Source organism: Dromiciops gliroides, chromosome 2 (genome assembly GCF_019393635.1).
Source record: "Dromiciops gliroides isolate mDroGli1 chromosome 2, mDroGli1.pri, whole genome shotgun sequence".
Lineage (NCBI taxonomy): Eukaryota > Metazoa > Chordata > Mammalia > Microbiotheria > Microbiotheriidae > Dromiciops > Dromiciops gliroides.
The window spans coordinates 193,089,243-193,110,611 of NC_057862.1; the positions used below are offsets into that span (position 1 = coordinate 193,089,243).

Consider the following 21,369-nt stretch of genomic DNA (forward strand, 5'->3'; position numbering starts at 1 on the left):
TTTTAAGTCTACTTTTTTGGGGGGGGCAGGGCAATGAGGGTTAAGTGACTTGTCCAGGGTCACACAACTAGTAAGTGTCAAGTGTCTGAGGCCAGGTTTGAAATCAGGTCCTCCTGAATCCAGGACCGGTGCTTTATCCACTGCGCCACCTAGCTTTATTTTTGTTGTTGTTTGGGGGGTTTTGTTTTGTTTTTGGTCTTTGTTTTCTTTCCCAACATGACTAATATGGAAATATGTGTTGTTTGCACAAAAATACCCTATATCAAATTGCTTGCCTTCTCAATGACAGAGGAAGGAGGAAGAGAATTTGGAACTCAAATTTTCCAAAATATAAATGTTAAAAAAATTTACATGTAATTGAAAAAAATTGAAAATGAAAAATAATTGTCTCATAGAATATTAGCACCATTCTGTCAGCTTCCTTCCAGCTCTTTCCTCAAAATTCCATCTGACAGTGGAGCTGCCTGACTCTATTTAAAGGCCAAGGGGGCCCAGCAGCCTCCTTTGGCTGAGGAAGGGCGGGGGGCGGTGTGTGGCAGAGAAAGGTGCCTCTGATTGAATTTTACAGAAGATATTTGAAGCTTTTCACAATCTGGCTCTACACAATCTACCTTTGCTGGCTTAGTACATTTTATTCTTCTTCATGCTCTCTGTGGTCCAAGCAAAGTGGCCCACTTGCCATTCCTTACACACAGCATCCCACCTCCTTGCCTTTGTATGGGCAGTGTCTTTCATGACTGGAATGCACTCCCTCCTCTCCTCCTCTGCCACTTACAATCTCTAGCTTTCTTCCAAGCTCAGCTCAACTGCCACAGCCTACATGAGGCCTTTCTGGCTCCCCACTAGCTGCTGGTGCCTCTTCCTCCTAAAATGGCCTTTCTTTTGTTCATATTTTGTATTCCCTCAATATGTTGCTTCCCTATGCACCATGAGGGAAGGTCTCTTCTTTTTATTTTTGTCTTGGCATCTCTAACACCCAGAACAATACAAATGGCACATAGTAGGTATTTAATAAATGCTTATTGATTGACAGACTGGATGTTTCACAAGCCAATTCAAGTACATACATGTTACTTGCCCTGATAGAATATATTTACTATGAGAGCGAGGCTCCTGTTTTCATTTTTGTTTGTTGGTTTTTTATCTCCCCAATACCTAGCATAGTGTCAGGCATGCAGTAAGAGCCTAATAAATGCTTTATCAGTTGTTAGCCTGCTTATTTCATAAAAACATGGAATTATATACCTATGAATGTATACACACTCACACACATTCATACACACAAACATATATACATATATGGATACACACTTCAATGTATACATGCACATGCATAAGCCCACAACTGAACCTCACCTTGCCATGTAACAGGTACTCCAGGACCAGAGCCCACAGGTCGACAAAGGAAGGGGGGCGCCCCTCCTCAGCCCGCCGTCTCAGCTCCTGCTGGTACCCTTTCATGCTCCCCAGAGAGAAGGCCCCCAGCTTGCTTTTGGTCATGTTCTCTCGGGCATGATTGATGGGCTTCTCCAGGTCTTGCTGTGACCAGTCAGGATCCTCGTACAAGCTAGATAAAGTCCTGATGGGAAGGGGGAGAGAGACACCTTGAAGCCAAGAGGGACTGGGTGGGTTCACCGAACTCCTCCTCCTCATTCCAGACCCCTAAATAAGGCCCCCACCTGGGGGCAGCAGCAAAGTACCCCCAGCCCATGGCTCTCCTGCATCATCACCAGACTGCTGGCTTCTTCTCTGATCTCCTGTTTTCTCTCTCCCCACACTGCGGGGGACCATCCTGTGTTCTACTCTCCCAGGGTCTTGCTCTTAGCTAGCTGTCAGCCAGTCTCCTCTTAGGTGTTAACTGACTGCAAGCTTAGGGTGAGACCCCTTAATATCTGTGCTTTTAACAAGGGACCGAAAGTGCCATCAGAGTCCTTTAGGGATTCTATTCAAAGGAATCAATTTCCAAACAATAAAATCTCAGACTGTGATAACAGAGAGATATTTGGGGGTGAGAATTTGGGGGTTTTCCCCTCCAGTGTCCATCCTTCAGATCACTCTATTTGTACCTTACTCCATCTAGGCCCCAGGCCATCCCTTGGGCCTGCCATTACTTTTTTCATATCCCATGCTACCCTTCTACATGTGGCTCCCCAGTTTCCCTGCTGGGACCTCACCAGGTAGATCCTGAAGTTCCACTTATGTAGGTTACACAGTCCAGGAGGTCCAGTTTCTTGAGGGCAGAGAGATGGCCATACAGAGACGTCATTGCCCGAGCCCCTCCACCGATGGCCATGACCCCGATGACTGGAACCTGTGACCACCATTGAGAAAAGACACAATACAGTCAGAAACTGAGGGAGACTAGGTGATTTGCCCAAGGTCACACAGGTGGTTAAGTATCAGAGGTGGTATTTGAACCCAGATCATGAGATCATAAATGCAGAGCTAGCCTCTCAGAGGCCAATCCCCTCATTTTCATATGAAGAAACTAAGGCAGAAGAAGATTTAAGTGGTCCAAGGCCACACAAGTATTAAAGCATCAGGCAGGATTTGAACCCAGATCCTCTGACTCCAAAGCCAGTTTTCTTTCCACCATACCACACATATGAAAGTCAGAGAATCTCAGAGAATCACTAGAGGCAAAGGAAAATCTTATTGGTCACTTGATCGTTCCATAGGGATTGGCTTCCTCTTCCTGCTTAGGAGTTGCTCTGCCTAACAGAATTAGGAATAGAATCTAGGTATCTCGGGTCCTAACCTTAGGATCTTTCTTTCAATTATAGCTTAGCCCTCTGTCTAAGGAAATGACGTCATTTGACACAAAGATTAAAAAATCAGCCGGAGAGGCAGCTCTGGTGGTGGCCATCAGATTTTTGATCTGGAAGAGACCTTAGAGGTGATCACATCCATTTCACACATTGCCAGTGAAGAAACTGAGGCCCAAAGGCATTCGCCCACAGTCATAGAAGAACTAAGTGAGGCCCATCTGAAAGTCTACTGGAACCAGAGTCAGAGGATGTGGGTTCAATCCTCAGCTCTGCTGCCTACCCTGTATGACCTTAAACTGGGCCTTTTCACTTCTCTGGGTCTGTGTCAGTTCATATAAATGCTCCCAGGTTCCTCTGAAAGGGTCCCTTTGGTCATTTCTCATATCACAATAATATTACATTCATGTGCTAGATGCACAATGAGACATACATTTTTTTAAATGGCCCGTGTGGAAGTTTGTTTTGCTTGACTATGTGTAGTTATTCCAAGGAGAATGTGTGTGTGCGTGTGTGTGCGTGTGTGCACGCGCACGAGTGGGTGTGTGAGTATGTGTGTGTGGGTGTGTGTGGGTGTGTGTGGGTGTGTTTTCTCTCAGTAGGGGTTGGGGGGAGGTAGGAGGGAAAGAAAATAAATGCTCATTAATTTTTTTAATGCTCATTAATTTTAAAAATGTCAATACAAAAAAATAAATAAAAATTAAAATGTTAATACAAAAACAATTTCTTTGAATCTCAGTTTCCTTAACTGGACCCCCCATATCCAGGTGCTGGTGCTCCATCCACCAAATTATTTTGTATATATTTTGGCTTCCTTTTATGCATACATTGTTGTTTCTCGTGGGTTTTTTGTTTTTGTTTTTGTTTTGTTTTACACATACATCCCTAGGGGGTGAGGGCAGTTAGTCCAGAAATTAAGAAACAAAATCCCTGGAGTTCCCATTTTACTTTGTAGGAAAGAGACCATGGAGTGGAATGGAAAGAGTCAAGATTTGGGGTTAAAACATGACCCTGACACTTTCCTTTGCCTCAATTTCTCCATCTGTCAAATGGAAGGAATACCTGATATATGTGTATATGTTATATATACATAGGTGTACAGATATCTTATACATATATTACATATGACATATTTGTGTATACATATATGTATGCATCTATACATATGTGCATGTGCATATCTCAGACACATTGTCAGAATGAATTGAGAAAATGAGAGAGTATAAAAATCTGGTAGAATGAAAATTGCTTGAGAACAGGGACTCATTTTTGTCTTTTTTTTTTAATTCCAGTTTTGTTACTTTTTTTTTTTTGCACAGCAATGAGGGTTAAGTGACTTGTCCAGGGTCACACAGCTAGTAAGTGTCAAGTGTCTGAGGCCAGATTTGAACTCAGGTCCTCCTGAATCCAGGGCCGGTGCTCATTTTTGTCTTTGCATCTCCGGAAGGTAGCACGATGCCTGGCAGGTATTGGGCATTTCATGAAAGCCTTTTGACTGATGGACAGATTAACTGATTGATCTATAAAATGAGGGGGTTGGATTCGATGACCTCGAAAAGCCCTTCCCACTTTTAAATCCAGGCTCCCACGATCCTGAGAGCAGAGCCAAAATTTGAGCCCAGGTTTTCTGTCCCCTACTGGGAACCTCCTACCCCCAGAGCTTGGGATGATAGGAGAAGCCCCTTACCAAACCCTGCCCAGTCCATCCCTCAAACCTCATCCTCCTGCAGCTCACGCTCCAGCTGCAGAACCCGTTTCAGGGCCTTGGCCACCACCTGCTTCCTCTTCTTCAGAAACACTTGTTCCTCGTCACACAGTCCGAAGCCCAGACGAACAGTCCCCTCCTCAGAGCTGGGGATGGAGAGGAGAAGGTAGATCATGGGGCCACTTGGAGATCCAGGGCCCCCCAGAGCCCCTACTGAGGGGAGCCCATGTGTCCATCCTCCCGCTGACCATTCCCTCCCATAGTGCTCCTCCCACTCCTCATTGTCTGATCCCCACAGCCCCTTCCCCACCTCCTGCACTGGCCTCTACAGACCCCAAAAGTGGTTTCTTACCAAGAATTGGCTTTGAGCTTCAACCTCAATGCTGTGGCCTATATACAAGGGGGAGAACGTTGCTCATACATAAAAATCACCCCATGAACCACCCCACCCCCCTGCCCGGGGCACTGTAAGCATGCTCCAGTGATTTCACTTCTCTTGGAGCCAAAAGCCCAGGATCCATCCTTTCCCCTTCCCTCCACATCCTCATAGTACCAGTCTTGCCACAACTACCCCAGGAACTGGCAGCTGGCAAGAGAATCACATCCAGGAAACTACTTACATCTGGGGCAGGAACGTTGACTTCCACCTCCTCCCCCATAGTCAGGGAATTCAGGGGTACAGTGAGGTTCTCGTCAGGGATGCCCTCACTCCCTCCATCAACTGCGAGGCTCTGTGAAGAAAAGGGCCCTTTCAGCAGTTGCCAAGAGGAGACAAGATCCCATCTATGCCAGATTTCTTTTGGGGGGGGGCAATGAGGGTTAAGTGACTTGCCCAGGGTCACACAGCTAGTAAGTGTCAAGAGTCTGAGATCAGATTTGAACTCAGGTCCTTCTGAATCCAGGGTCGGTGTTTTAGCCACTGTGCCACCTAGCTGCCCCTATGCCAGATTTCTAAGGGGGTCTCCTCAACCCCCATTCAGGCAGGACCAGTAGGTATCTCCATCCCCTTAGTCATTTCCGAGGAACAGCTTCCACTCCCACCAGCCAATGGAAAGACAAACTCAGACTATCCCTTAGCAATGTGAGGGCAAGAGAGATCAGAGAATCATAGATTTAGAACAGGAAGAGACCTTAGTCATGCATAGCCCACCAAACTTAAGAGTTAGGAAGGCCTTAGTTTAAATCCTACCTCAGACACTAGCTACATGACCCTGGGCAAGTTACTTAACCTCTCTACGCCTCATCTTCCTAATCTATAAAATGAGAATAATAATAGAACCCACCTCTCAGGGTTCTTATATGTACTATATGTACAGCATTTTGTAAACCATAAGCACTATATACATTCTAGTTATTATTTATAAATGAAAAAATCTGAGGCCATGTAACTAGTATGTGTCTGAGGGAAGGATTCCAACCCAGGTTTTCCTGACTACAAGTCCAGCCCTCTATCCCCTATGCCTCCTAAAAGATTACGTGTTAGAGGCAGGGTAGATATCCCAAGCGACTAAGACCTACCTTCAGACAACCCCTCATCTCTGCCTCTTGAGCTGTTATGTAGTGGAAGAGGAAGGAGTCGTCCATTCCAGAGCCCAAAGTGGAGATCTGAGTGTCCTCATAGGATCCCTTCACTGTCAGCTCCAGCTCATCCTCCTCTGAGAAAAGAAGGTGGGGAACTTCAGAGATTGTGTACCTTGAATAAGGTGCTTTGTAAAACCGTAAGGGACTATTTAGATAATATCATTTCCATTGTCATTAAACTGCTTTATAAAGGTCAGCTAGATGGTACAGTGGTTAGAGCATTGGTCTTGGGGTCAGGAGGACCTGAGTTCAAATGCTGCTCAGACACATATTAGCTGCATGACCCTGGGCAAGTCACTTAACCCCTATTTGTTTCTGTTCCTTATCTGTAAAATGGGGACACACTGAAGAAGGAAATAGCAAACCACTCCAGTATCTTTGCCAAGAAAACCCCATGAGGTCACAAAGAGTCAGACACAGCTGAATAACCAAACAACCACAGTGTTGTCTCAAGGCCTTCATTCTCTCCTTCAGAGTCCCAGAGACTTCCCTGCCTAGAGAAGCTGTGTTACCACCCCCTTTAATGCTGTGGAGGGTGAGTGAGACTAGGACTAGGAAACCTATCCCAACACAGAGCCCACCCAAGCAATGTTCCTTGTCCCCAGGCCAGGCAGTCCCTGTGTCTCCAGGATCCCAGACTCACAGAATCTCAGAGTTGGAAGAAGGAACCTCAGAGACCAATGATATTCCTAAAGCACAGATCTGACCATCTTACTCTCCTGCCAGAAGTACAATGGCTCCCTGTCGCCTGCAGGGAGAATACAAACCCCTCTGGCTATGCCGGTACATAGATGGTTTCCTATTCTTGGAATGGATTCTTCCTTTACCCCTGCCTCTTACAATCCCTAGCTTCCCTCGAGGGTCAGCTCAACTTCTCTCCCCCAAGAAATGACTGTTTTTATTGCATATATGATAATTTACTGTATGTATTATATACAGTATACTACAGATGTACATATTACATACGAGGTACATTGTATATATTTATTATATGCAAGGTATATTGTATATCTATTTATTGTATTATTGTGTATATAATTTTTATATTGTACTGTTACTGTTGTTCAGTTATTTCAGTCCCATCCAACTCTTCATGACTCCATCGACTTGTCCATGGAGTTTTTTCAGCAAAGATACTGGAATGGCTTGCCATTTCCTTCTCCAGTGTGTCCCCTCACTGAGGAAGTTGGAAAAGATTACCTCTAAGGTCCCTCCCAGATCTAAATATCCTACTGCTAAGTGTTTGATGGGTAGATGGATGGACAGACAGATGGATGAACAAATGAACCATCTGGTCCAACTTAGATATAGTCAGAAATTCTCGCTAATAGTCATCCAGTGTTTATCTAGCCTTTGAAGACTTCTAAGTGAGGGGTAACACACTACCAACGTAACCCATTCCATTTGGGGGCAGCTCTAAGTATTAGGGAGCTTTTAATTATAACAAGCCAAAAATTGCCTCTCTGCACCTTCTTCTTGGCCTCTGGGGCCAAGAAGAAACAAATCACATTCCTCTTTGACAAGACAGCCCTTCCCATATGTGACAATATCTATTGTGTCCCCCAAATAACTCTCTTCTCCAGGCTAAACATTTCAACCAAACTCTATACACAATGATTGACATCCCCCTGGGTACTCTCCCTCCCCATTTCTGGGCTTCTTATACCTTACACCTCACACACACACACACACACACACACACACACACACTTTTGATCCAGTAACACCTGCCTCCTTGCTGTTACATGAACAAAACAATCCTTCTCCCAGCTGTCATTTCCACTCATGTCACATGTCCCTCATTCCCAGAACACTCTCCTTCCTCACCTCCACCTGCTGGCTTCTCTGGTCTACTTCAAGTACCAGCCAAAACCCCACTTTCTATAGGAAGTCTTCCCCAAATCCTCTTAATTCTAAACCTTCCCTCTGTTGTTTGTATATAGTTGTTTATATGTTGTCTCTCCCATTAGACTGTGAGCTACTTGAGAGCAGAGACTGTCTTTTGCCTTCTTTGGATTACCCGGTGCTTAACACAGCGTCTGGCACATAGTAGGCTCTTTTTGTGGGGAGCAGGGCAATGAGGGTTAAGTGACTTGCCCAGGGTCACACAGCTAGTAAGTGTCAAGTGTCTGAGGCCAGATTTAAAATCAGGTCCTCCTGAATACAGGGCTGGTGCTTTATCCACTGCACCACCTAGCTGCCCCCACATAGTAGTTTCTTTTTTTGTTTGTTTTTTGTGAGGCAATTAGGGTTAAGTGACTTGCCTAGGGTCACACAGCTAGTAAGTGCCAAGTGTCTGAGGCCAGATTTGAACTCAGGTCCTCCTGAATCCAGGGCCGGTGCTCTATCCACTGTGCCACCTAGCTGCCCCACACATAGTAGGTTCTTAATAAATGTTTATTGGCTGATTGATTCCAGGTCACTCTCCTCAGGGTATAATTGAGCTTATCAGTGGCCTCCTTAAAATTTGGTGCCCCAACTTGAATTCAATATTCCAAATAAGGTGGAAGATGGCAGGACTATCACTTGCCATGTTCTGGGGTGGGTTCTGGCCATGACTTGGGGCTCACCTGTGACCGCTGCCGTGCTCCCCGTCTTGTCCACCTGCACCATCAGGCAGGACAGCTCCCGAGCCTAGAACAGATAATGTAACATGAGAGAAGGAACGGTGGGGTACCACGTGTGGTTCTTCCCATCATTCAATTCTAAAGTCTATGTACCTTCCCTCCCTGCCCCAAATCCAGGCTATGAAAATGAAAATGTGAAGGAAAGTGAGCCTTGTGCGATAATCTCCAAAGTCTCCTCAAGATCTGAAGGATAAAAGACCCAGAAGCTGCTTCTAGATTCCTGACCTCAGTATTCCAGACCCCAAGGGAATTGTTTTGTTTGACTCTCCAAGATCTGAGTCGTCTTTTAGAACATCTAGACCGGGGGCAGCTAGATGGCGCAGTGGTAAAGCACCGGCCCTGGATTCAGGAGTACCTGAGTTCAAATCCGGCCTCAGACACTTGACACTTACTAGCTGTGTGACCCTGGGCAAGTCACTTAACCCTCATTGCCCTGCAAAAAAAAAAAAAAAAAAAAAAAAAAAAAAAAAAAAGAACATCTAGACCATTCACGGCCAGCTCTCAGGCAGACATTTCCCAAAGCAGCCGTAGATGGAATCACACTCCCACCTGGTAGCCATGTCTCAGGACTGAACCTTTCCTCTCGGTCTGTCCTGTTTCCTGCCCTAACTCCAAACAGGCATAGAGGGGAGTTAGGTTACCCCACCCCAAACCCCAAGTTCCTCAGAATGGAAGTACAATAGGCTTTGGAACTCAAAACTTTAAAAACAAATGTTAAAAATTTGTTTTAATATGTAATTGGAAAAAAAGAATAAAAAATATATATTTTTTAAAAAACCATATAATTGGGGCAGCTAGGTGGTGCAGTAGATAAAGCACCAGCCCTAGATTCAGGAGGAACTGAGTTCAAATTTGACCTCAGACACTTGACACTAGCTGTGTGACCCTGGGCAAGTCACTTAACCCTCATTGCCCTTCAAAAAAACAACAACATGTAATGGGGGGGTGGGGAATAAAATAAAAGAAATTTAAATCTTTCTAACAATAAGAAAAAAAGAATGGAAGTACAGTAGGTTAGTAAGTAACCGAAACTTCTCTGGGCCTCAGTTGGCTCAATTGCAAGATGAGGATAAATTGTTCTGTGATTCCATGATGTTACATTCCTGAAGGAAGAGGGCTAAGTAAGCTCATCTCTTGAGATCCTTTCCCATTAAACTATATATGAACCTAAGCTTAATCAAGAAATGTAGAAACCTGGAAGCCACTTGGAATTCTCAGCTAGATTTCCTGCAATTCTCACAGTGTCTCTAAGTGTCTCAATCTCCTCCCTCCATCCCTGCCCCAAGGGCTAGTGCCAAGCAGGGGTATGCAAAAAACTTGACTTTCACACTTTTGTTGTGACCATCTACACCTAAGAAATTGGCAAACACAGCACATCATACTTGGCTCTTATTTTGTTGATTGTCTAAACCTAAGAAAGTATTAATAATTCGGATTAAACTTTAACATATGTAAGGGGTACATTTTTTTTCTCCAAAGAGATGGTTGTTAAATATTTACCAGCATGCCCCTGGTGTCAGGTAAATAGGCCTGCTCAGACCCTGCCATTTTGAAGCCCTGTCTGGGACCAAGGGATGGATGAGATAAAGAATATTTAAGGAATCAATTTCACTCTCCTGCCCCAAGGACTTTCCCTGACCATCCAGCCTCCTTATTCTGACATCTCAAACCCCAGCCTCTTCCTAGTGAAATCTGGTTACCACGAGGACATTGTTGGTGATGAGCTTCTCTTGAGAATTGGATCTGTGGAAATCAAAGCATTTAGAATGAGACAAGGGAATGGCAATGGGGAGCAAAGTAAACCCTCCTTGTCCTAGACTGCGATAAAGATTTCCCAGAGACTGAGGGAGCTCAGAGTTCCAGCCTAGCTATAACCCTACCCCCCAACACACACACACACACACACACACAAACTTCCCACTGCTAAAAACATGTAGGATGAGTCTCTGCTCCTCTCAGACTTCCTACCCCAATAGGGTCTCACTGAACTTTAGTGGGGGCTACTGGGGTTGTCAGGGTTCTATGTTAGGAAGGCTCAATTTTGAGCACATGCTGAGGGAGTTATATGTGAATAGTAGGTGGTTTTGAAACAATTCTCCTACCCACCCCCAAAATAATAGCTAGATAGCATTTATACAGCAATGCAAGGCTTAAAAAGCACTTTTACATGTTATCTCATTACATCCTAACAACACCCCTATTGAGGTAGGTTCTATTATTACCCCCATTTTAAAGATGAGAAAAACAAGGCTGAAAGCAGCCCAGTCCTCACAGATAGCAAGTGTCTGAGGGAGGATTTAAACCTAGGTCTTCCTAAGACTCTATCCACTACAACACCTAATCTCCCCCTAAAAGATAAAAATATTTTAAAATATTTTAAAATTTACTTTTTATTATATTATAAATATAATTATATCATTATGTTATAAATATAAAATATTTATACATATTTAAAATGTAAATAAAATTATAACTAAAAATTTAAATTTAAATTTAAAAACTTTTTTTTAATTAAAAGGCGGGTCATAACCCAGGGACTTCAAGGGAATGAGATCTTTGGGGAAATCCAGATGTCAGCACTGCCCTCTGCTGGACAAATTACCCTTGAATGTCCAACAGGAAGCTGGAAGAGCCCGGGACAGGACCTGGGTGAACCCCAATCAGAAATAGGCTTTGTCCTCTGTTCCGTTACACACGCATTACTTTCCACCCCACTTACTTTCCACAAATACTCACATTTCCTCTATCTGGAACTCCACATCCAGCTCCTCCTGTCCCTGAAATTCCAAGAAGAAAGGAACAGATGAAGGAATCATCCTTCTCTCTCCCTGGATGCTCAACCCCCTGTCTAGCAATCAATAAACATTCTTTAGGTGACAACTATGTGCCAGGTGTCCCATAGTGCCAAGCAAAGGACAATGGGAGGGACCCACTGGCATGTACATTAGGGTGTGCACCAAGGGAATTTTTTTTTTATTTAAGGTGAATATTTATTGAATATTCAGTCATAGGGACAGGGACTAAACTTGTGATTTCATTGATACAGGGAACTCCCAAATGAGTGAACCCAAATGAGGAAACTCCCTCTGTCAAGAGGGGTCGACATCTTCTCTTTAATTTAAGTCTTAGAGAGTTTCCCAGAATACTGAGATGATAAGTGACTTGCCCAGGGTCATACAGCCAGTGTGTCTCAGAAGCAGGGCCTGGACTTGGTTTTCCCTAGTTCTAAAGTTAGTTCTCTATCCACTGTGGCACAACTACCTCTAAATTCAAAGACAAAAGAAATTATCTTTATTCACCAAACTAAAAAATAAACAAAACTTAAATTAGACCATTTTTAAAATAACTAAATTTTACTTTGAAACAAAGATGAGTCACATAACACTAACTCCTTTGAGACATTAAGGGGATCCTTGAGCACACTAGACACACCCTATATAAACATCTCTTTGGAGAAACCCTACATAATTCTGTAGCTTCCACTTCCCCAGGACAGGTTCTTCTACCTTGTGGCAGATGGGGAAAAGTAGAGATGATCCTATTGCCTAATTTCCCCTCCCCTTCTGGAAACTCTTTGCCCAAGAATTCCAGTGCCCCTTTACCTGGGGATTCAGAGAGAAAGTCTTTCGGGTGGGTTTCCCAGGGCTGACTTCAATGGTATCAAAAAAGACAGTGAAGAGGATATCATCTTCTGTGACTGAGTCTGCATCGTAGATTTTCAGCTCCAGGATATTCTGGAGACCCAGCAGCAAATATTTGGGAGGTGTAGATGATAGATAGATATCGATGATATATAAATATAGATATAGATATCTATGATATATAAATATATCATATAGATTATATATAGATATTGATGATAGATGGATATATAGATGGATGGATGGATAGATTATGCATAGTGATATAGATATATATAGATATATATATAGATATATATACAAACACACACAACACATACCTAGCTGGATGACCTTGGCCAAATACAAGGATAGGGACAGGGCTTCCCTTGCAGAATCACTGGGTCAGCCACGTCCAGTAGTGGCAACAATCAGTTTGAACCCCAAGTTTCTCAGCTTAACTGACTGGGAACATAACATTGATATCCTGCTTGTCAATTTGAGGCTGAATCCCTAGACTCAGCTCAGTCCCTTCTTGGGCTAACAGAGTGCATCTCCAGTTAGCATAGTGCATAAGAATGCGCACTGGCTCTTGAGTCAGAGGCCCTGAGTTCTTACCTTGAGCACATCGTAACCCTGGGCCTCAGTTTCCTTATTTGTAAAAAGGTGATGGGGGGCAGCTAGATGGTGCAGTGGATAAAGCACCAGCCCTGGATTCGGGAGGACCTGAGTTCAAATTTGGCCTCAGACACTTGATGCTAGCTGTGTGACCCTGGGCAAGTCACTTAACCCCCACTGCCCCCACACACACATACAAAAGAGTGTGATGGACTAGATGGTCTCTGAGGTCCCTTTATTCTTCTACAAACATGGGTTTAGAGCCAGAAGGGACCTTAGAAGACACTGAATCCCACCCTTATATTTTATAGATGAGGAAACTGAGGCCAAAGAGGTTAAATGATTAGACCAGGGTCACACATCTAATAAGTGTATGAGACAAGATTTTAATTTTAAAATAACTAAACTTTAAAAATAGAAACAAGGGGGCGGCTAGATGGCACAGTAGATGAAGCACCCACCCTGGATTCAGGAGTACCTGAGTTCAAATCAGGCCTCAGACACTTGATACTTACTAGCTGTGTGACCCTGGGAAAGTCACTTAACCCCCATTGCCCCACAAAAAAAAAATCATAAAAATAGAAACAAATCATAAAAAATAGAAACAAAAATGAGTCACATAAAACTAACTCCTTTGAGACATTAAGGGGATCCCTGGGCACACTAGACACACCTTATATAAATGTCTCTTTGGAGAAACCTATATAATTCCATAGCTTCCACTTCCCCAGGACAGGGGACACCAAGCCCAGAAGTCCATAAAAATGAAAGGGTTGGACTAAATGATCCCTGTGGATCCTTTAATTATAATCCTATGTGCAAAGGTGGAAACATACAGACACACACAATACAGACATACACATATGGACCCCCAGCCTCTCTCAGATTCAGTTTGCTCATCTGGAAAATGGGACAATAATAACTGTAGCACTTATCTCATTGGTTTTTTGTGAGAATCAAGTGAGGGAATATATGTAAAACTCTGAAAACCCTCAAATATTATGTGATAGTGTTATTAGAAACACAAATGGATCGCAATTGTCTCCTCTCTTTGGAGGGGTGTAATTTTCTGGCAGAGTGTTACAGAGAGATTTTCTCCACCCCTGAGAAGCCTCCACCTCCACCCCACATTAAGGCCTACCATCCCCTACCCCAGCAGGATGTTGAGGAGGTACGGCCACTTTCCAGAAAAAGCTACAAGCCAACTTCCTTCCTCTGGGGTCTGGTCTTTACCTTGACTTGCTTCTGGATCCGGAAGCTGAAGGTCTCATTCCAAATGGGGTGATTCGAATTGGAAACAACTTTGGTCTTAAATGTGGCACTTGATGCTGTTGGCAGCTGTAGGACCACATATGGGTCAGCCTCACTTACTGCCAGGAAGGGAGAGAACAGGATGTCACGTTTTGTTGCTCTTGGTGTTTGTTGTTGTTGAGTCATGCCTGACTCTTTGTGACCCCATTTGGGTTTTTCTTGGCAAAGATACTGAAGTGGTTTGCCATTTCCTTCTCCAGCTTGTTTTACAGATGAAGAAACTGAGGCAAACAGGGTTAATGACTTGCCCAGGGTCACATAGCTAGTAAGTATCTGAGGCCAGATTTGAACTCAGGAAGATGTCTTCCTGACTCCAAGCATGTCACTCTATCTACTGAGCCACCTAGCTGCACCACCTGCGCCCATATCATATTGACCTGAGGGCAGCCTGTCACCAGGTTCCATTTTGAGACCCCATTACTTATCAGAGTTAGTCTCACTAGACTGGGAGCTCCCTCCAATCAGAAACCTCAACTTTGTGTCTTCTCTCCCCCTAGCAAAAGGGAGGCAATGTGGTAGAAAGGGAAAGTGTGATGAGTTTGGGTTCAAAGGATCAGGGTTCAAATTCTGACTATTCTTTAATGACCTGGGGCAAGTCACTGCAAGTCTCTGAGTCTTACTTTTCTTGTCTGTAAAGTGAGGCAACGGACTAGATGACCCCAGGGTAACTTCTAACTTTAATCCTACGATCTAGCACTTAATAAAATGTTTGTTGAATGAATAAATTCTGAGTTTATGGGGATGCCTATTGTTCTTTGGAAAGCTTAGCCTTATTGTGAAGCTTCACCGTGGTGTAGAAGTGAGCATGGGTAACCAAAAGCTGTCTCAGCAGAGAGGAAGTGCTGCCAGCCATTGGGGAAGGCTCGGAGCGCATGCTCAACAATAGAGTACCCCCAACTTGGGAGCCATCAGAGGAATGCATTGCCAGACTGGCTTAGGAAGAGAAACTTTTTTCATTGGCAGTGCCTCACAAAGACTGTCAGCTGAGACAAAAAAGGACCATAACCTGAATCTATGGAAAGAGCATCCATACTGGTGAAATCACAAATCCTTGAAGTCCCTTAGATGCAAGTTTGTCTCTAAAGGGAAAAGAAAATGCACCTCCCTCCCTTCACAGAAGAGATGGTGAACTATGGGTGTGGAACACTGTGTATATTGTTTGACTCAGTTGATGTGTTGGTTAGTTTTGTTTTGGGGTTTTGTTTTTTTTTTTGCAGGGCAATGAGGGTTAAGTGACTTGCCCAGGGTCACACAGCTAGTAAGTGCCAAGTGTCTAAGGCTGGATTTGAACTCAGGTCCTTCTGAATCCAGGACTGGTGCTTTATCCACTGTACCACCTAGCTGCCCATAGTTAGTTTTGCTGAACCATTCCCTGCCCCACTTCTCTTATCCTTAATGTGGGCTCTTTGAGGGCAGGGCACATGTTTTTGTCTTTCTTTGTAACCTCCACATTCACCTCCACCCTCATGCTCAGCACGGGGTTTGGAACATGTTGTTGTTCTTCATTACCCCATTTGGGGTTTTCTTGGCAAAGATATTGAAGTGGTTTGCCGTTTCCTTCTCCAGCTCACTGAACAGATGAAGAAACTGAAGTAAACAGGATTAAGTGACTTGCCCAGGGTCACAAAACTAGAAAGTGTCTGAGACTGGATTTGAACTCAGGGCCTCCTGATTCCAAGCCCAGTGCTCCACCCACTGGCACCACCTAGCTGTCCTTGAACCTGGAATATAGTAAGCTCTTAATAAATGCTTGTTGATTGACAACAGATGGCTTGTTGGATAGGGGAGGAAAGAGATATACAGTCAGAAATGAAGGTGATGAACAAAAGATAATAAAAATTAAGGAAAATGAAGGTATCTGAAGGGGAAAAATAACAGAGATGTCCTGCTAGATCCTGTCCATGAATTGTGGGCAGGCCAGACTAGCACAGGACTATCCCTCCTTGGGAACCAGGAGGTGAGCTACTCACATAAGTCAGTCTGGGGCAAGTTTCTGGCTTCCAGGATCTTCACAGAAAGCTGGAAGCAGGTAGAGACTTCACCCTGAAGGGGAAACAACGTGAACAAGTGAAGCAAAACCAAGCCAAGCAAGCTGTAGAGATCGCCAGGAAACACTGCTCTCTGTGGAGTCCTCGTGGGTGCAGAATTGTCGCCGCAGCTCCAGGTCTGAGAGATCTCCTGAGACTTACATCCTGAAGCCTCTGAGGTAGCTTGGTGGATGGAGCACTGGGCCTGAGTTCTAATATGACTTCAGACACTTATGAACAATGCGACCCTAGGCAAGTCACTTAACCTCTGCCTGCCTCAGTTTCCCCAACTATAGGATGGGGGTCCTTGAGGGAGGAGCTAGTGGTGATGAGAACTGAATCGCAGAGTCGCTGGGGAGAGCTTTATAGTAACCACCAGGAGTTAGCACAATAAAGAGGAATGAGCATTGGTTCTGGAGGCAGAGGCCCTGAGCTCTAACCCTGGGCGGGTCATAACCCTGGGCTTCAGTTTCTTCATCTATAAAACGAGGAGTCTGAGATCCCTTCCATCTCTTAGAGAGATAAGTTCCTTTGTTTCTTAAGAACATGAGTTGAGAGATGGAGGAGGTAAAAGAGGTGATCAAATCCCACCCCCTTCATGCATTTCCTCATACTATCTCTGGTGCCTGGGATGCTCCTCCTCTTCAACTCTGCCCACTGACTTTCCTGGATCCTTTTAAGTCCCAACTAAAAACCCATCTTTTTTACAGAAAGCCTTTTCCAGCCCTCTTTTTTTTTTTTTTTTTTTTGGCAGGGAAGTGAGGGCTAAGTGACTTGCCCAGGGTCACATAGCTAGTAAGTGTCAAGTGTCTGAGACGGGATTTGAACTCAGGTCCTCCTGAATCCAGGGCCGGTGCTTTATCCACTGTGCCACCTAGCTGCCCCCAGCCCTTCTTAATTCTAGTGCCTTCTCACTCTTAATTATTCCCTATCTGATCTGTTTATAGCTCATTTTTACATATATTTGTTTGCATCTTGTCTCTCCCCTAAGATTGTAAGCTCCTTGAGGACAGGAACTGTCTTTTGTCTATTTTTGTATCCCCACCACTTAACAGAGGGCTTGATACATAGTAGCCACTTAAATGTTTTGGGCAGCTAGGGATAAGAGCCTGGAGTCTGGAGTCAGGAAGACCTGAGTTCCTTAGTTCCTCATCTGCAAATTGGGGACACACTGGAAAAGGAAATAGCAAACCAATCCACTATCTTTGTCAAGAAAACCCCAAATGGGGTCACAAAGAGTCAGGCCCAACTAACAAAATGATTGAAAGGAAAGACAGAATGCCTTAAGATTTGCAAAGCATTTTACGCGTCACCCAATTTGATCCTCACAACCAGCCACCTTGTGAGGTAGGTGCTATTACCATCCCCATCTTAGCAATGAGGAAACTTGGGCTCAGAGAGAAGTTAAGTGACTTGCCCAAGGTCACACAGATTTTAATTCATGTCTGGCAATCTATCCACCACATCACCTAACTGCCTAACACACACTCTCTTCCCATCAACTATTGTTGCTCTTCTCTCTGTACTCAGATCCTCACACCTGCTTAAGCCACTTCCTTGTGTTCTGCGTCCTTATTAACCTGCGTTCCAAATGTGTCCGCCTTTCTCCTCACCTACTACTACTCTCCTTCTCCCTCAGAGGTCTATGCCCAGACAAGACTGTCGTCCCAGCACAAGCCATCCACCCTGCAGCTGCTGCTATCTCCACCCCTCCCTGGGCACATTTCACCCTCCCTTCCCGCTGCAAGCACAACAGAAGAGGCTCCGAGTGTGGCTCCTAGATCAATATCTAGGAGAGCCTCTGGCTGGTAGCATCAGGAAGATGTGGGGCAGGGAGCATCCCTGCCAGGCCAGCCAGCTTCCTGCTCCATCGAGGGTGGACACTCAAACACCGGAATGAGGTAGGCTCCTTCCTCAATTTGTGGTGATTAATGATCCAGAAAGGCACTGAACAACATTTCCCATTGATGAGCCCTCAACCGAAGGGTAACTGGCCCGGCTTTCTTGGTTCCAAAAAATACTCCATCTGATCCCCTCCCAGCCTCATGGATTCTCAAAGCCAAATTCATCAGGAAGAGGTTGGGAATAAAAACTCATTAAGGAAAATGAGGTGAAAAACGCTGGCTCAGTGGAGTTCTTAGTCAGAGGTGCTGACCACACTGATCAGTACAGGACCAGAAAAGTCCAACCCCTTTTAGAGATGAGACAACGTGGTGAGGAGGAGGAAAAGATTGGGAGGACCCAGGGTCACTTGGGGAGACCAACTCCATTCAGACAACTGCTCCTCGTCAGCAATAGTCCAACCTGATAGCCCCCTACTGGGACTCTACAGGGTTCCCCACCCCCCTCTCCTTCTGTGCAGCCAACTGCCTCTTTTGGAATGTTGGGACAACGTGGAGTCTCCTCTTGCTGCTCCTTCCTAACTCTACATTGCATGTTGGGGCTGCTTGACTCTGATAGGCTCTCTTGATTCTCTATTTCTGTTCTGCCTCAGACTGCTGTCATTTCCTTACAAAGATTTATTTCTGAAGCTATATCTCTGCCTGACCCTACCATCACTACCACCCTACCCTGCCTGGTTCCTCTAGGCATATTTGGTTATTCGGAGAGGAGAGACCATGGATAGAACTACTGGTAAGCCATGATCTAGTGAAGTGGGAATGAAGAGATTGAGCCCATTTTCTGGCCAAGTTGGGCAGAGCAGACATCCTGTATAACCCACTGCAGAACCAGTTCCTCCCTGATTTTCCAGCTGCTCTTCTGGATTTGGGGCATCCCATCATCCCATCATCCCAGCCCAGCAGGAAGGAGCTGGATGAAATCACCAAGACACCTCCACTCACAGCCCAAACCAGTCTAGGGGCTAGGAAATGTCTAAAGGAAGTCATTGTGGAATTTTCCAGAAATGCAATACTATCTATGATGGTCAGGCTAGCTCATTTAACTAAAAATATACCTTAGTAATCATAACACTATAGAAGTCAAGTAAAACCTTCAAGAAGCCTTACAAGTCTAAAATTGCTTCCCCTGTGGTAGCCACTGGAATGTCAGTAGATTTGAGCTTTCTGGCTCTGCCACCATATTTTCTTCTTTGTTCTCGAATCTTGTTCAACATACACATATTCCTTGAGAATCTAGGTGTTATAGAGTCCAATCACAAGACCTGTGTTGGAATCACAAGACCTGTGTTGGAATTACAAGACCTGTGTTCAAATCCCACCTCAGATACTTACTAACCATGTGACCATGGGCAAGTCATTTCACCTCTGTCTGCCTCAGTTTCTTCAAGCAGTAAAATGGGAATCAAATGAGAGAACATTTGTAAAGTACTTAGATCAGTGCCCAGCACATAGTAGGCACAATATCAATGTTTATTCTCTTCCCCTTATTGTGAAGAAAGTACTTGGAAACCTTAAGGCATTATAGAAATGTATTGTTTTTGACTGGACCTGGGATTTTATTGGAAAGTCTAGAGGAGGAACTCTCCCTACCAACCTAAAGGACACTGCTCTGTCATTGATACTCTTATGAAGTTCCTTCTTAAACTTAGGGTCGAAATCCCATATGGGGTCAAGTAACTGAATTTGAGGGTCATGAAAAGTTTGGTAACAGCAAAAGGTTATGAATACCTATTTTATATCTCTCTATACTCGAGGTTGTGTATAAATTTCTCAGGCAAAAAGGGGTCTTGAGTGGAAAAAGTTTAAGAAGCCCTGCCCTAGAGCACTGAGTAGGGCAATTAGGTAGTGCAGCAGATAAAGTGCTGGTCCTAGAGTCAGGAGCACTCATCTTCCTAAGTTCAAATCTGGCCTCAGACACTTACTAGCTGCGTGACACTAAGCAAGTCACTTCACCCTGTTTGCCTCAGTTTCCTCATCTGTAAAAGGAGCTAAAGAAGGAAATGGCAAAACTGCTCCAGTATCTTTGTCAAGAAAACCCCAAAAGGGATCATGAAGAGTCAGACACAACTGAAAAATGACTGTCCAATCAGGACAGAGAGTACTGAGTGATTAATTGACTTGCCCAGTATCTTGCTCACCATTATTATGCATCAGGAATGGGACTTGAACCATGTTTTCCTGGTTCCAAGACCAGATCTCTACTATTTTAGTGCAGCTGTTATTAATCCTAGTGCTGGTATAGTTGGAGAGCATCATGGCACCATAAAAAGAAGACTGGATTTACAATCCCAGATTATGGGTTCAAACCCCAGTTCTCTCATTTACTACCTGTTTTATGTCAGACAATTCCATTCATTTCCATGGGCCTCCATTTCCTCACATCTAAAATGAGGGATGGGGGAGAGAGAGTTGAACTAAAATAAAGATATATATGATATTGATAGATACATTTTGAGGGGCGGGGCAAAGAGGGTTACTTGCCAAGAGTCACATAGTGTCCAAGGCTGGATTTGAACTCAGGTCCTCCTGAATCCAAGGCCAGTGCTTTATCCACTGCGCCACCCAGCTGCCCCCAAAAGATACATTTATATATACATATACATACGTAGTATATAGAACAATATATAGTATATAGTATATATTGTGTAGTATATATACTGCTATTATGTAGTATATATACTGTGTGATATATGTATAACTAAGTACATAGAATCTAAATTATATGTAGTGTATATTATATATAGTACATATTATATGTGCTATGTAGCATATACAATATGTGCTATATATTAGTAGTATATATACTGTAATGATTGGAATGACGCCACCTGCTGGAGACTTACTGTAGAAAAACTCCGCCATGAAAGGAAGGTCTTTGAGGGCAAGACCATGTGTCTTTTCTTTGGTGTCAGGAAATGACGTTTGCTGGTGGGAGGAGGAAGGGGGAGCCGGGCGCTCTGTCTCTTGCTTTTTCCTGAGGACTCCGGTGGAGAAGGGAGCTAGAAATGTGCTCTCCCTTTAATAGATAGATGAATGTAGGCCTTTCTCTCTTTACCAAATTCTTATTCTCCTTAATAAATGCTTAAAAGTCTAACTCTTGCTAAAGCTTATAATTTATTGGCGACCACTCATTAGATATTTTAGACAATATAGCTAGAATTTTAGCCCCTTAACAATACTTAGTGTATATATATATATATACTATGTACTGTGT

General features: G+C 44.0%; 1 protein-coding gene across 1 annotated transcript in view; it reads right to left on the minus strand.

Annotated features, from left to right (window-relative positions):
- The window catches only part of PLA2G4D (phospholipase A2 group IVD), a 41,352-nt gene that overhangs the window by 12,370 nt on the left and 7,613 nt on the right, over positions 1-21,369 (minus strand). Inside the window, exons 2-13 of the mRNA XM_043980563.1 lie at positions 16,198-16,270; positions 14,150-14,286; positions 12,281-12,412; positions 11,415-11,455; positions 10,379-10,421; positions 8,622-8,685; positions 5,989-6,125; positions 5,091-5,201; positions 4,823-4,860; positions 4,481-4,616; positions 2,175-2,311; positions 1,357-1,579 (exon numbers count right to left, since the gene is read on the minus strand). Of these exons, the coding sequence (XP_043836498.1) occupies positions 1,357-1,579; positions 2,175-2,311; positions 4,481-4,616; positions 4,823-4,860; positions 5,091-5,201; positions 5,989-6,125; positions 8,622-8,685; positions 10,379-10,421; positions 11,415-11,455; positions 12,281-12,412; positions 14,150-14,286; positions 16,198-16,270 (1,272 nt within the window). The remainder of the gene's footprint in view (positions 1-1,356; positions 1,580-2,174; positions 2,312-4,480; positions 4,617-4,822; positions 4,861-5,090; positions 5,202-5,988; positions 6,126-8,621; positions 8,686-10,378; positions 10,422-11,414; positions 11,456-12,280; positions 12,413-14,149; positions 14,287-16,197; positions 16,271-21,369) is intronic.